Below are 14182 nucleotides of genomic sequence, written 5' to 3'. Positions count from 1 at the left end.
AATAAGATTTTGGAGATACAGATTTATCGAGACAGAAAAGATAGAAAGATTTGGCTATCCTAAGAAAATTACTTCAGGAAGGTCTTACGACGTTTTAACATGCAAGAGTGTAAGTCAATATCTACCCACTTTCTATTAATTTCAAATTATCTTTTAAGATGTGTCCTAGCAGTGAAGTAGAAAAGATAGAAATATCTCGAGTACTTATGCATCATCAGTAAGAAGCCTTATGTATGCTATGATTTACATCAGACCAAATATCGTTCAATCTGTCGGAATGGTCAACAGATTCATGACAAATCCAAAAAAAGAGTATTGTAGTACTACAAAGAAGATCCTAGATATATTAAAGAAACATTTGATGTTGCTTTATATTTTGAAGGATCTGAATTTACTATCAAATTTTATGTTAACTCTGATTTCGCAAGACAAAATAAAGTTCACTGCATTAAATTGTAATTATTTTGGAGGGTCACAGTAGGTTTTATTTCTGCATTCGCTCTTTAAATTTAATTTGATTTATTAATTAAATTGTAATTATTTCTAAATGAAATTTGTACCTTTACCATTCTTGTAAAGACAACAACCCCTTTTCTTATTGTCTATTATTTGTGTGATTCGGTATCCTTGCCCAAATCGAATTTAAGTAAAGTCGGTGATAAGATATTTTGTGGAGGTAATACTTTAAATAATTATTTATATCATGATATTTTTATATAAAGATAATAATTTTTTATATAAAAATAATAACAAAAAATTATTAAATAATTTAATATAAAAAACTTTTAAGATAGTAACTTTTAGTATTATTTGACTAATATAAATATTAAATTATTTTTAACAAATAAATTTTATTAATTTATATATAAATAAAAAATATAAATACAAACTACAAATTGTATTGATTGATGTGTACAAAATTTTGATAAATATAAATAAAAATTATATATTTTTGGTGCTCAAAATTTCTATAACTATAAGTATAAATAATTATTATTAGTAAAATACTAGCTAAAATTAATAATATTTGCTAACTATATAATATTACTCATCTAATATATCGAAATAAATTATTTAATATAACATATATTCACATCTTAATTTCATCTTCACATAACACATCTTTAAAAATATAAAATATTTTAAATTTAATTAAAAATCTTAGAAAACTAATTTAGAATATTAATCGTATTTATACAACCTTTTGAGATCAATGAAAAACTGTTTTAACAGCAAATATAACCTTTCAAAGCAAGCTTGTCCACCTAAACACACAAATGAGAAGAAAGAACATGACAAAAGACCAAGTGAAATAGATATATGGTAGCTTAATTAGCTAGTTCCAATCTTTTTCCCTCTACTAATTGGACCTTACAAGATATATATATATATATATATATATATATATATATATATATATATATATATATATATATATATATATATATATATATATATATATTTATTATGATTAAATCATTTATTGTAAATTATTATTATTATATATAAAATAATGTGATGATTTGGTTGCCTATATAATGGTGGATCATTTTACAAAAAATTCATGTCAAGAGTCATTATAGAGATTAATTGAAATCATGAGACAAAATAAGAAGGGGGTTATTATTTCTCTCATAATGTTTCTTGTTGTGCTTGTTGAATTAGTGGATTCTCTTAACCGTTCTAATTTTCCAGATCATTTCTTATTTGGGACAGCCTCCTCTTCGTACCAGGTTTATGTTTTGATTAGCTATTATATATATTTTGCTAATATACATTTTTTTTTTTTGTGGAAAAGTAACAAATAATTTTGAATCACTTATTATCTATTTAATTTCTCATGTGACTTATTATGTGATTGGATGATGTGTAAATTAAGTATGAAGGTGCAGCAAATGAAGGGGGCAGAGGACCAAGTATATGGGATACCTTTACTCAAAGATATCCAGGTAAATAAATAATTAAATATTTTTTAATCCCATTAAAATTTATTCGGAAAAAAAAATGAGAGATGGCCTATATATGAATCGAGTATTGTTAAACTTGGATTACTTAACTAATTTTACCTTAACAATAATGGTGATTATCATCACCATCCATTAATTTTTTAAAAAAATCATGTTATCAAAATTTAAGAATTTTTTTATTTAAATTAAATAGATATAAAATTTACAAAAAATATACAATTGGCCACATTTCAAATACTGAGGGAGTAATTACACTGTATTTTATACATTTTTGTAAATTTTATATTTATTTAATTTAAATATAAAAAACCCCAAATTTTATCGTATTATTCTTTTTTCCTTGATGGGAGTAGACAAATTTTATTCTTTGTATTATAAGAGTAACCTATATATTATGCCGATACTATCTGCCTTATTATTAGGGTATTTATGAATAGTGTTTTTTAATTTTTGAATCTTTTATAAATTTAATGCATTGAAAATATAAAAAAAATAAGAACCTTACCTATTCAATATTTTTAATATTTTTTCTTTTATAGTACTAAAAAAATTTCAGGTATTAGTTTGTAGTTAAATTGTGGCTCTAAAAGTAAACAATTAAAAATATCTTCCTCATGTCTAAATATTTCATCAGAAAAGATAAAAGACCAGAGTAGTGGAGTGGTTGCAGTTGATTCTTACCATCGCTACAAGGTAATTCTCATCACTTAATTTATTTACCATTTATATAAATATTTTTATTTTTATTTATCATCAATTACATAAATAAAATGATTTCAAGTTAAAATTATACAGATGTCTTAAATCAGAATTAGTTATACGTCATTTTTTGAATATTTTTATATAAATCGAATTAAATTAATTTGATTTATGTTATTTATGTGTTAATTCGATTTATCATATACGTGCGTTAAGCACAAGTAGTAAATCAAGTTATATAAAAGTATTCAAAATATATCATATAACCAATTTTAATTTAAAATATCTATGTAATTTTAAATTGAAATTATTTTATTTGTGTAATTTACTTTTTTATTTATATTATAAATGAGGTTTAATGGCCACTATACTCTCATTAAGTGTTTAAGTAAATAAGTTGGTATTGGTAGGAAGATGTTGGTATAATGAAAGACATTGGATTTGATGCATACAGATTCTCCATCTCATGGTCTAGGGTTCTACCTGGTGAGGAGGAATTTTTCATCTTCATTTATTATTTTACTCCACATCTTATTAAGATAAAAATAAAAAAGGAGAAAAACAAAGAATTTCCATGAAGTAATATTATAAAATAATTTTATCTTATAATCAAACTTTTTATATCATTTCTTTCTCCTGAAATAATCTATATCTTGTTGTCTAAATAATAATTATATTTAAAATTTTATTTAGTTATTTTATTAATCTTTATAATTTTATTAAATATTTAACTTATTACAGTTTAGAAATTTGTAGTTAGATTTATACTAAATAATAAAAAATTATTCATGTTCTTTTTAGTTATTTTTCATAAAAAAATACAATAATTTTAGAACATGTGCTTCTAAAACATTCTATAATTTATTTTACATCAAACACAAAAATGAATATTCTAAAAACATTTCATAACTTTTAATAAAAAATAATCAACAAAGATCTAATTGAAAATTTTTATTATTTGATATAAGAGCTAATTAAAAATTTGATGAAATTGAATAATTAAGCTTTGAAATTTTTTGTTGTTGAAAAACATTAATTCCCTTATTGAATTCAAAGGAAAAATATAGTGGAAAAATTATTAAAGAGAAATTAAAAGATAAAATGTTAATGACTTGTCTGGATCTGAATCAAGACAATATTATACAATAGTACAATACACATTTACAAATAAATGATGGTAGTTTTTATGTCTGAATGAATAAATATAATTGTTAAATGAATATGTATATGACTAACATATAGAGTAAATTGTTTAATTATCCTTCAAATTTTATTTGTGAATAAAAATTTATCTTTTAAATTTACTTAATCAAATTAATCTTCTAAAACTTTTTAAAATTGATTGCTTTTATTATCTCTACTCAATTGTTTTATCCATGCTCTATTAATTTTTACTCATCATAGTCTTAAACTCTCACAAATTATGACTTTATTTTAAATCTATTGTAAGATTTTAAAATATGGCAAATATTCAATACACATTAAAAATAAAATTAAAATTCTCACACAACTACATTTTTTTTAATTCTCCAAAATATAGTTTTTCTCTACTTGAATCACGAAAATTAATTAAAATGAAAAAGGGAATAAGAAAACCAATGAAATGTAAGAAGTGGAAAAATACATTGTTCAATCGATCTATTATTTATTATTAATTTTGTAATTAAAATATGTTATATATTATTTTTTTATTATGATTAAAATATTTTGTTTTTAAATTAAAAAATTCTTTCATTTCTTGTCTTCCTCTTTTACCCTTTCTATCTATCTTATATATTATTACCAATAACTAATTACAAATTTATTAACTAACATTTATAACATGACCTTTTTTACTTGTAATTGAAATCCAACGAAAATAAAAATTGAAATGGATTGAAATATATCTATATTTCTATTTATTTTATATTATTATATTATTATATTATTAATTTGATAATTAAAATGTATCACATGATACACTTTTATTATAATTAAGATAAATTCTCTTAAAAAATAACGAACTTTCTTTCTCCCTCTTTTTCTCTATCTGTCTCCCTTCTTTTCTATTTTTTTTTCTCTATTTTTCTCTATCATTTCCATTCTCTCTCTATTCTTCCCACTCCGGCACTTTATATATACCTATAAAATTATATTATTAATTTAAGAACTAAAATGTACATAAAACTAATATTCTTTCATCGTTACAATTAAAATGAAATCTTTTTTTTTTCTAAGATTAATGAGTTCTCTTCCTCTCTCTTTTTCTCTATTTTTTTCACTCCTTTCTTTATTATTTTTTATCTCTTTATAATATACAAAATAAAATTAATAAAATAGTATAATTAAAAGAAATTAATAAAATTATAAGAGATATATTAAATTTGTAATAAAATATAATTAAAAAATGATCTCGTAATATTTTTATATAAAAAATATAATTATTATATGCGTATTTTTTTTATTTTTTTATTTAATTTTAAAATTTCATTCCTTATCTTTATTTTCAATCTATATTTTCTCTTCTTTTATTTTAAATATTTATTATATATAATTTGGAGAGAATAATAATAATATAACTAGAATTAAGATTTAATGATTGTTTCAGAAAGAAAAAAAAAAAGAGTTAATTTTATAACTATTAATGTAATTTTTTTATATTAATATCTTATTATATGTATAATATTATTTTTAAATAATAAACATAAACTTATACATATTAAATTCTTTTATTTTTAGATAATAAATATTAAAATTAATTATTAACAAAAACTAAATTCTTTCACATGATAATAAATTAAATAAGTCAATGAGATTCTTATATAAAAAATAATAACTAAAAAATTTATCACTTGATTTTCCTTTTAATTTACAAGAGTCTGGTTTCTTTGACTGATGGAGATGTTTGTCGCACAATTTTTTTTTATAAAAGTGGTCCTTTGAATCTGTAATTTTTTTTACAATAATTTATAATACTAAGAATAAGCCTAGCAGTTTTAAAAAATTTATAATTCTGTAATATTATTATAGACAAAAACAATAGTCTCTTTTTAAAGTGAGTGTATTGATGAGAAACATGAAAAAAAAAATGAAAGAACAAACAAAAGCAACAAATCAATAAAATGATGATTTAAGAATTGCAAGCCACAAAAATGTTAAGTGAGGGTTTGAAACTACTACAACTCAGACAAAAAAATTATTGATGTTGAAAAATGTGGTCACTAATTTGATTGAGTGAAAATTTAGAAGAATAGTTTTACTAATTTGCAAAGTTTGAGAAACTATTATAATCATTTATTCTTAATATATATGTTCAATACTATATGTTTTATGACCCTTGAATTGTTGGAAATTATAAATATGATACAAAATTGGTCATGTACTTTGTTTAGGTGGAAACCTAAAGAGAGGTGTGAACAGAGAAGGCATAACATATTACAACAATCTCATCAACCAACTTCTAGCCAATGGTCTTTTGCTTTCTTTCTTTCTAGCATGCATATCTAACCAAGTATATTAATTAATTTCTTCCAACTAACAAATCAAATTTTTTTTGCCTATTTAAGGTTTGAAACCCTTTGTAACTCTATTTCACTGGGATTTGCCTCAAGCCCTTGAAGATGAATATGGTGGTTTCTTGAGTCCCAATATAGTGTAAGCAATTTTCCGTTCAAATTAAACACTTAAGAGAATGAGATTACTTGCATTTTTTATCTCTAAATTTTATGCCGTGTAAGTTCTAATTTTAAAACCTAAGAACATGCAAATTTGTTCTTTAAACATTACAAATGTACATACAGATTATATTAATTTACTTTTAGTCACAAAAAAAATATATTAGTGTAGTTTATTTTATCACTAGTTATCAAAAACTAATTAAAAGTGCTTACATATTTAAAATTTATTTTAGAATACAAGTGCAAGTGATGAAAATGTAAGTTATGAGAGTTCGAATCCGATTTTACTTTCAATCACGAAAAAGTCTCTTCATTTATCTAAATCTAAAATTTTTATCGTTTGGATTTACCATTATTATGATGATGATTACCATAAGAAAATGCTAGATAACGACTTTTTTTCTGCTAATATCAACTAATATTTATAAAATTATTTTGTTTATCTTAAATTATAAACCGTAAATCATAAATATTTAACTTAAATCCTAAATTATAAACTTAATCACTAAACTTGGATAATATTAACTAACTAAAAATTTATTTTTTATACTTTAGGCTTGTTTGGGTGAGCTTATACGAAAATATTTTTTTAAATGATTTTTTTTAAAAGATCTTTTAAAAAAATAAAAGTAATTTTATGTTTAGATATCTCATGTAAAAATATTTTTTTATTTAGTAATTATGTTTGAATATAATAATATATTTTTTTGGTTTATTTATTATGTTAAAAAAAATTCTTTTAATTAATTTTTTTAAAATATAAATTATAACTAAAAAAATATATATTTTTTTAATTCTTTTACTTTTACTTAAAATTTTGCTAAACATATTAAGATAAAAAAATTATTAATTTTTTTAATAATTTAATGGCACTAAACAAGCACTTTTTCTTATGATAATTATTAGATGATATAAAGTTTCCTAATTTTTCTTTCAAATGGTATTAAAATGTGTGATCAGGAAGGATTTTGCAGACTATGCAGAGTTATGCTACAGAGAATTTGGTGACAGAGTAAAGCATTGGATTACTTTAAATGAGCCACTTACATACACCACAAATGGCTATGGATATGGTATATTTGCCCCTGGAAGATGCTCCACCAATAACTGTGCTGTGGGAAATTCTACTACCGAGCCTTACCTTGTCACTCACCACCAAATTCTTGCTCATGCTGCTGCTGCAAGACTTTATATGAACAACTACCAGGTTAATAATTATGATATAAATCATATTTTTAAGAATTTAATTTTGATATACTCACATTATAATTACATTTGTTATTTTAGATGATTATTTATACGATTAATAAAAAAATATTATTTTTTACGTTAGGTGATTTTTTTTTTGAAAATAAAAGCTTAACATTATAAAGTGGAGCAAACAGAATTAAACAAACAAAAAAATCAACATAAAAAAAAGGCACCATAGTATAAAAAAAAGCATTCTCCTATTATCTCTGATATAACCATCAACAACAGAAAGAATCAACACCTCTCCACTTGTTAGCGTTAATTAAGGTCATGTTGACAATTTTTTCAACACTTTTGCTTTTACCTTCTTATTCCTTGCCATCAAAATATTCCACACAATCGCACAGAAACACTACAATCGCTGCTTCCGATCTTCTTTACTCCTCGATTCTTCTGTCCAACTTAAAAAATGCTCTTTCATCGAACTCGGATATGACCAATGTCGGCCAAAAACTGAAATCCAAGCACTCCACATTTGCCACGCAAATGCAAAGTCTAGAAACAAGTGATGTACATGTTTCACAACATTATTACATAAAGTACATACATTATCTTGCTGGCTTATAATCTCGAGTCGGTTTAGTCTTTTTTTAGTATTCACCTTGACTATAAGGAACAAACCATGTAAACAGCTCCACTCTTGGTGGCACCAGACCTTTTCAAATAGTCTTGGTGAAGCTGGAGCTGGTTACCTCCTCCGAAAGCATATCCTCCTGCAGCACCTGCACAAATGAGTTAGTTGAAAAAATACCTTTTTTATTATATTTTCACGCCATTCTATCCTCTCTGTTATTTACTAATTTCACAGGTCTCAAAGCCTCATGTAGTTGACTCAGGAGTTCCAATTTCTATTGAAAAAGTTCTCGCCTCCGTTGGAAATTTCAAATCCACTCTAACCCATTTCAAAACCCACAATTCTCTATAACAGATCCACATTGGTTTGAAACAGAAAAAAGTCTCAAAAATCGTTTCTTCAGATATCCACAAAGAAATCATACATCTTTTCAAAATCGAGTCTGTCGTTCATTACCAATTTTTATGAACAATCCTGTAACCATCTTCTTCCTTATGCGTTGATTTGTAATCTGTATCTGACATATATTCTTCTAATTAAATATACGTATAAAATTATTTTATATTGAGAGACACAATCTCAAAAATTAAATTTTATTTCTAAAGGTAAATTATACACACCACATTAAGATTTGATGTTTGCTGAAATGTATATGGAAAAGATCTAAAGAAATAATAAAAAGTAGTTTTTGGGTTTTTAAAACTTTTGTTTGTTGATTATTGGTTTATTTTTGTTGTATAACCATTTATTATCTTATAATTTTACTAGATTCGGTTGACATTGATTTTCTTTTAGAAAAAAAATTTTTTGTTTTAATAATTGATAGGAGTGTTTATTTTTATATTATTATATTAATATATGATTTTATTAAATTTCAGAAAAAGTGATTGTAATTTACTGTATTTTTAATGCCTTACTGATTAGGAGTGTGCTTGTACTGTAGCTAAATTTATCAACTGATTAGTTAATAAAAGGGCAATTTACCAATTTAAAAGAATTTGGAGAATCTTTTACCAGATTACAATAATTGGAAGTTGCATACCTTTATGTCTTGTTTCATTTTATATAGAAACCGTGGGAGCTAACCACGGTTTTAGAATCAACATAAACCGTGGCTGGTAGTCAAGTTTTATGATGATATGACTTTGAATGTAAACCGTGGTAGGCAGCCACGGTTTATGTGAGGAGAGAGCTATACATAAACCGTGGTAGGCAGCCACGGTTTATGAAGGATATAATTCGTGCATAAAACCCACGGTTTATAAATAATTAGAATTTTAAATTATAAAATTTGTATTAGTTTCTAATTTAAAATTTAAATAGACATAATTTAAATTAATAATTTATAAAATTATATGTATTCGTATTATTGTACTCATATGATTTATTTTACTATTGTATTCATATGATTAATTATATTTATTCTATTTAAAAAAAATAACAGTTGCTAATTTTTAACTAATAAATAAATACACTTATATTATTTTTAAATTAAAATTTTTTAAATAAATGTACTCTTATTATTTTAAATTTTTAATTTAAATAAATATATTTGTATTATTTTAAATAAAATTTAAAATTAATATAAACAGGTTTATTTAAAATTTAAAATTTTAATATTTTAAATAAACATATTCTTATTAAAATTTTTTAAATTTAAATAAACGTAATCATATTATTTTAAATAAGTATATTCTTTTAATTTGAAAATAATATGAATGTATTTAATTATCATCTAATTTCATCTTTTATTTTTATTTATCCTCAACATTTTAAATTATCATATGATAATACCATTGAGTGGTATAATTTAATTTTTGAATTATATTTAATAATTTCAGTGACTTAAATATGCCTATTGATCTTTGACTGAGTTTTTGAGATATTAGTACATATATATGTAAAGTTCACAATGTAATTATGTTGGATGTCTTATATCATGTATTTTGACTTTGGAATACTTCAAATTACATTATAATCATTGAATTATAAATATAGTGGCTGAATGATGTGCAATAATATTAATAGTAGTTGATTATAATAAGCCATGATAATTTTAATAGTTTTTTTTATCTTAATGCAAAATTATAGTGTCCAGATTAAGTATATAAATAATTAACATATTAGTTTCAATAAATATCCTTATAAAATACTTTACTTTACACAATTACAATAACTAACTATAAGTTTACACATATCATTGATTTATATAGTATCATATTTGTAAATTTATAGTATCATATTTGTAAACTTATAGTTAGTTATAGTTAGTTACAAATATTCATATGAATACAATAGTAAAAATAAATCATATGAGTACAATAATACGAATACATACAATTTTATAAATTATTAATTTAAATTATGTCTATTTAAATTTTAAATTACAAACTAATACAAATTTATAATTTAAAATTTTAATTATTTATATAAAATTAAATTAATTAAAAAATAAAAATATACTAATACAATTCAAATCGTATTAAAACGTAAATAAATTTGCTGACTCTATAAACCACAAAGCTCTTCGAATTCTCTATCAGCCACCCTACTTCACATAGTCGCTCATGTATAAACCGTGGCTGCCTCTAGGGTTTTATGTACGAAACCATTTCTTCATAAACCGTGGCTGCCTACCACGGTTTATGCTTGTCTCTTTCTTCACGTAAACCGTGGCTGCCTACCACGGTTTACACTCAAATTGATTTCCTCGTAAAACCTGGCTACCAGCCACGGTTTATGTTGATTTTGAAACCGTGGTTACCTCCCACGGTTTCTATATAAAATTAAACAAGACAAATTGGTATGCAATTTCCAAATGTTATAATCTGGTAAAGGATTCAACCAATCATTTTAAATTGGTAAATTGCCCTTAATAAAATATTAAAATGGGATAGATATATATCTTGGACTTGTTTGGGTAAATTTAAAATTTTTTTTGGAATTATTTTTTTAAATTTTTTTAAAAAAAATAAAAATAATTTTATATTTAGATATTTTATACAATTTTTTTTATTTATTAATTATATTTAAATAAAATAATATAAAAATATTATTTATTTATTTATTACATAAAAAATAATTTTTATTTTAAAAAAAAAATATAAATTATAATTTAAAAAAATTAATTTTTTAATACTTTTATTTTTATTATTGAAATTTATCAAACACATAAAAAAGTATAAATTTTATTAAAAGATATATTTTTCTACCAACTTAATCACATCAAAATAAGCCGCTAATCTAGAATTGGGTTTGTTTTTGTCTAGAGTTCTCAAAAAGGGCAAATTGGGATATCATTGAATTCAGCATGGGTGATACCACTTTCCCAGTCCAAGGCAGACAAAGATGCAGCCTCCAGAGCCCTTGCTTTTTCCTATGATTGGTAATTTTCCCTATTTATTCTCCCTTTATTTCACTTTATTACTTTATTTCATTATAGAGGTTTTTTTTTTCCCCAGAGGTTTGAGGCTAAAAAATGTTTATATGTAATCAAAATGGGGAAATTTGGGATTTATTTGTGTTTTTACAACCACAGGACGAATTCAAAATTAAGAAAATTTTGAAGTGAATTACAGATTTCTTTTTTTAATTTCTAAAAAAATTAATTTGTCAAGAGCGAATTATAATTTTTTATTTTAATTTAAAAAAATAATTCGCCTTATTTTTCATAAAAAGAATTAAAAATAATATATTTTTTTTCAAAAAAATTTAAAAGAAATTTGTTGGGAGAACCAGACAAGTTGTATTTTTTTTTTAGTTTTTTTCAAAAAGAATTGGTCAGGGCAAATTGTGATAAGTGAATTTGTCCCTCACAAATTGTCAGTTCACTCTCATTGAATAATTGACAGGACACCATAATTCTAAAAATTACAAAATTACACTATTCTTATACTATTCACCTTCTACACCACCATATGCAAATTAATTAGCAAGAGGTTTGATGCATAAAATATAAAAAACATCCATGTTTTTTTCTACTTTCTAATTATAACTTTCAAATAAAAATGGAAGTTTAGTGTATGATATTGTTGGGCTTATGCATTATCCATATTTCTATCCTAGAAGGAACCATGTGATTTTTTATTTAGTAGTCTAAGATTTTTAGAGAAGCGTTGATATTATATATAAACTTAGTTTTTATTATGTAACTCCATACTTTTCTTTTAAACTATCCAATGAATACATCAAAATTTTGGATCATACCATCATCGAAGGTTTATGGAGCCATTAAATTTTGGATCATACCCTGCTGCAATGGTGAAGAACGTCGGCGATCGATTGCCGGAGTTTTCGAGGGAGCAGTCATTGATGGTTAAAGGATCATTTGATTTCATAGGAGTGAACTACTACACTGCGAGTTATGCAGCACATGTCCCTTGCACAAGAGAAAACAGAACCTTGTTTACAGAAGATGCTTGTGTTTTTCTCACTTGTAAGGCAAAACATATAAAAGGTTTTTTTTTTTTTTCTTTCATTCATAAGTTTGTCTAATTATAAGATTTTTTTTTTTTGTTTATCAGCAGAGAGAGATGGAGTTCAAATTGGTCCTCAGGTAGAAGTATATTGATTTGCAATGTTTTTCGTTTCATTGTTTAATTAGCGACTAAATTTCAAAAGTAGTTTCTCAAATTCAATACATTTACCATTTTAATTTCTCAAATCTAAAATTCACTATATTAATTTTCCAGATCTAATTCTAAGCAATGTATTGGTCTCTGAACTATTTCTAACATTAATTGAGGTGACTCTGATTTGTGATACTGAACACATGGCCAAATATCCATTTTGACGTTTAAAATAAGGCAAAAAAAAAGAAGACGAAAAAAATTATATGACGTGTAAACTGTTTTGTTTATCTCATTTTTTAAAATGACTTCGTTTTTAAATGTTTAAGTGCAAAAACGAAATAATATTATTTAGCCTTGTGTTTATTATAACGAGTTAGAACCAGTTCAACATTCTGTTTATTAACTCAACGCCAAAAACGATCTAGGACCAATATGGTGCCTGGATCATGATCTTAAGGATTAATATAGTGAATTTTGAATTTGATGAACTAAAATAATGAAAGTCGTAAATCTCAAAAACCATTATGAAAATTTAGTTTTTAATTAGTTATCAAATCCCATGAAATGGACTTGTTGGAAACCATTTTTTTTTTACTTCACACTTTTTTCTAGTTGAAAATAGGATAATATATTGTTAGCGTTTCTTAGCTTCTTCAAAAATGATTTTTTCCCCCATAAATTAAGTCATTTAAACAAGAAAGAATTTTTGCAGGCAGGGTCAGACTGGTTATACATATATCCTAGAGGAATCCAAGATCTTTTACTCTACACAAAGGAGAAGTATAATAATCCAATTGTTTACATAACAGAAAATGGTAAGTAGGGATGTTGGTGTTGAAGTCTATCATCATCTTCACCTAACTCTATTCCTCAATCAAATGCAGGTGTTGATGAACTTAATGAGAGTATTGAAGAATCACTAGAAGACAGATTCAGAATAGACTTTTTCACCGACCATCTTTCCAATCTTCACACTGCCTTACAGTAAGTTTATATCTATCACCACTTTTAAGTGAAGTTTATATAGATTAAGTTAGAAATTCATATTTGAATTGACAGGAATGGGGCAAATGTGAAAGGGTACTTTGCATGGTCATTGTTGGACAATTTTGAATGGGCAGATGGCTATACTGTTCGATTTGGAATGATCTATGTTGATTACAATGATGGATTGCCAAGATACCCTAAAAGATCTGCTCAGTGGTTCAAAAAGTTCCTCCTCTAGTATTCTTATATGGAGTGTTTTATTTATACTGATACTCAAGAGAAAAAAATGGTTAAATCTGAAGACTACTCCCTTGTGAAATAGCTCAAAAATCTATGAAAAATGGATTGGATTGTATTTTAAAAGGATTTTATTAGGTACGCAATGACTTTTGTAAATAATATGAGTCATAAGTTTTAAAATTGACACAATAAAATAAAAATACACTACACCTCTAAATTATCCATCTAAATCTTAAT

The 14182-nt window shown here is 24.1% G+C and overlaps 1 protein-coding gene across 1 annotated transcript; it reads left to right on the top strand.

Moving 5' to 3' along the window:
* The first annotated feature begins 1584 nt into the window (after positions 1 to 1584).
* Positions 1585 to 14143, top strand: LOC130943441 (beta-glucosidase 12-like). Its single transcript, XM_057871316.1, has 13 exons — positions 1585 to 1733; positions 1880 to 1949; positions 2602 to 2660; positions 3077 to 3152; positions 6038 to 6115; positions 6212 to 6299; positions 7283 to 7529; positions 11417 to 11532; positions 12365 to 12582; positions 12671 to 12702; positions 13431 to 13533; positions 13603 to 13702; positions 13778 to 14143. Exons 1-13 carry the CDS (start codon positions 1599 to 1601, stop codon positions 13941 to 13943), a joined length of 1488 nt encoding a protein of 495 aa, XP_057727299.1. The 5' UTR covers positions 1585 to 1598; the 3' UTR covers positions 13944 to 14143.
* The last annotated feature ends 39 nt before the right edge of the window (positions 14144 to 14182 follow it).

Source organism: Arachis stenosperma, chromosome 8, assembly GCF_014773155.1.
Source record: "Arachis stenosperma cultivar V10309 chromosome 8, arast.V10309.gnm1.PFL2, whole genome shotgun sequence".
Classification (NCBI taxonomy): domain Eukaryota; kingdom Viridiplantae; phylum Streptophyta; class Magnoliopsida; order Fabales; family Fabaceae; genus Arachis; species Arachis stenosperma.
Note: the sequence above shows the minus strand (reverse complement) of the source record. Positions and strands in the feature narration are given on the sequence as shown.

Coding starts and splice junctions, on each gene's coding strand:
- LOC130943441 (XM_057871316.1), top strand. CDS start 1,599: ATGAGACAAAATAAGAAGGGGGTTATTATTTCTCTCATAATGTTTCTT. Junction 1,950..2,601: donor CTTTACTCAAAGATATCCAG/GTAAATAAATAA, acceptor ATATTTCATCAG/AAAAGATAAAAGACCAGAGT. Junction 12,703..13,430: donor GAGTTCAAATTGGTCCTCAG/GTAGAAGTATAT, acceptor GAATTTTTGCAG/GCAGGGTCAGACTGGTTATA.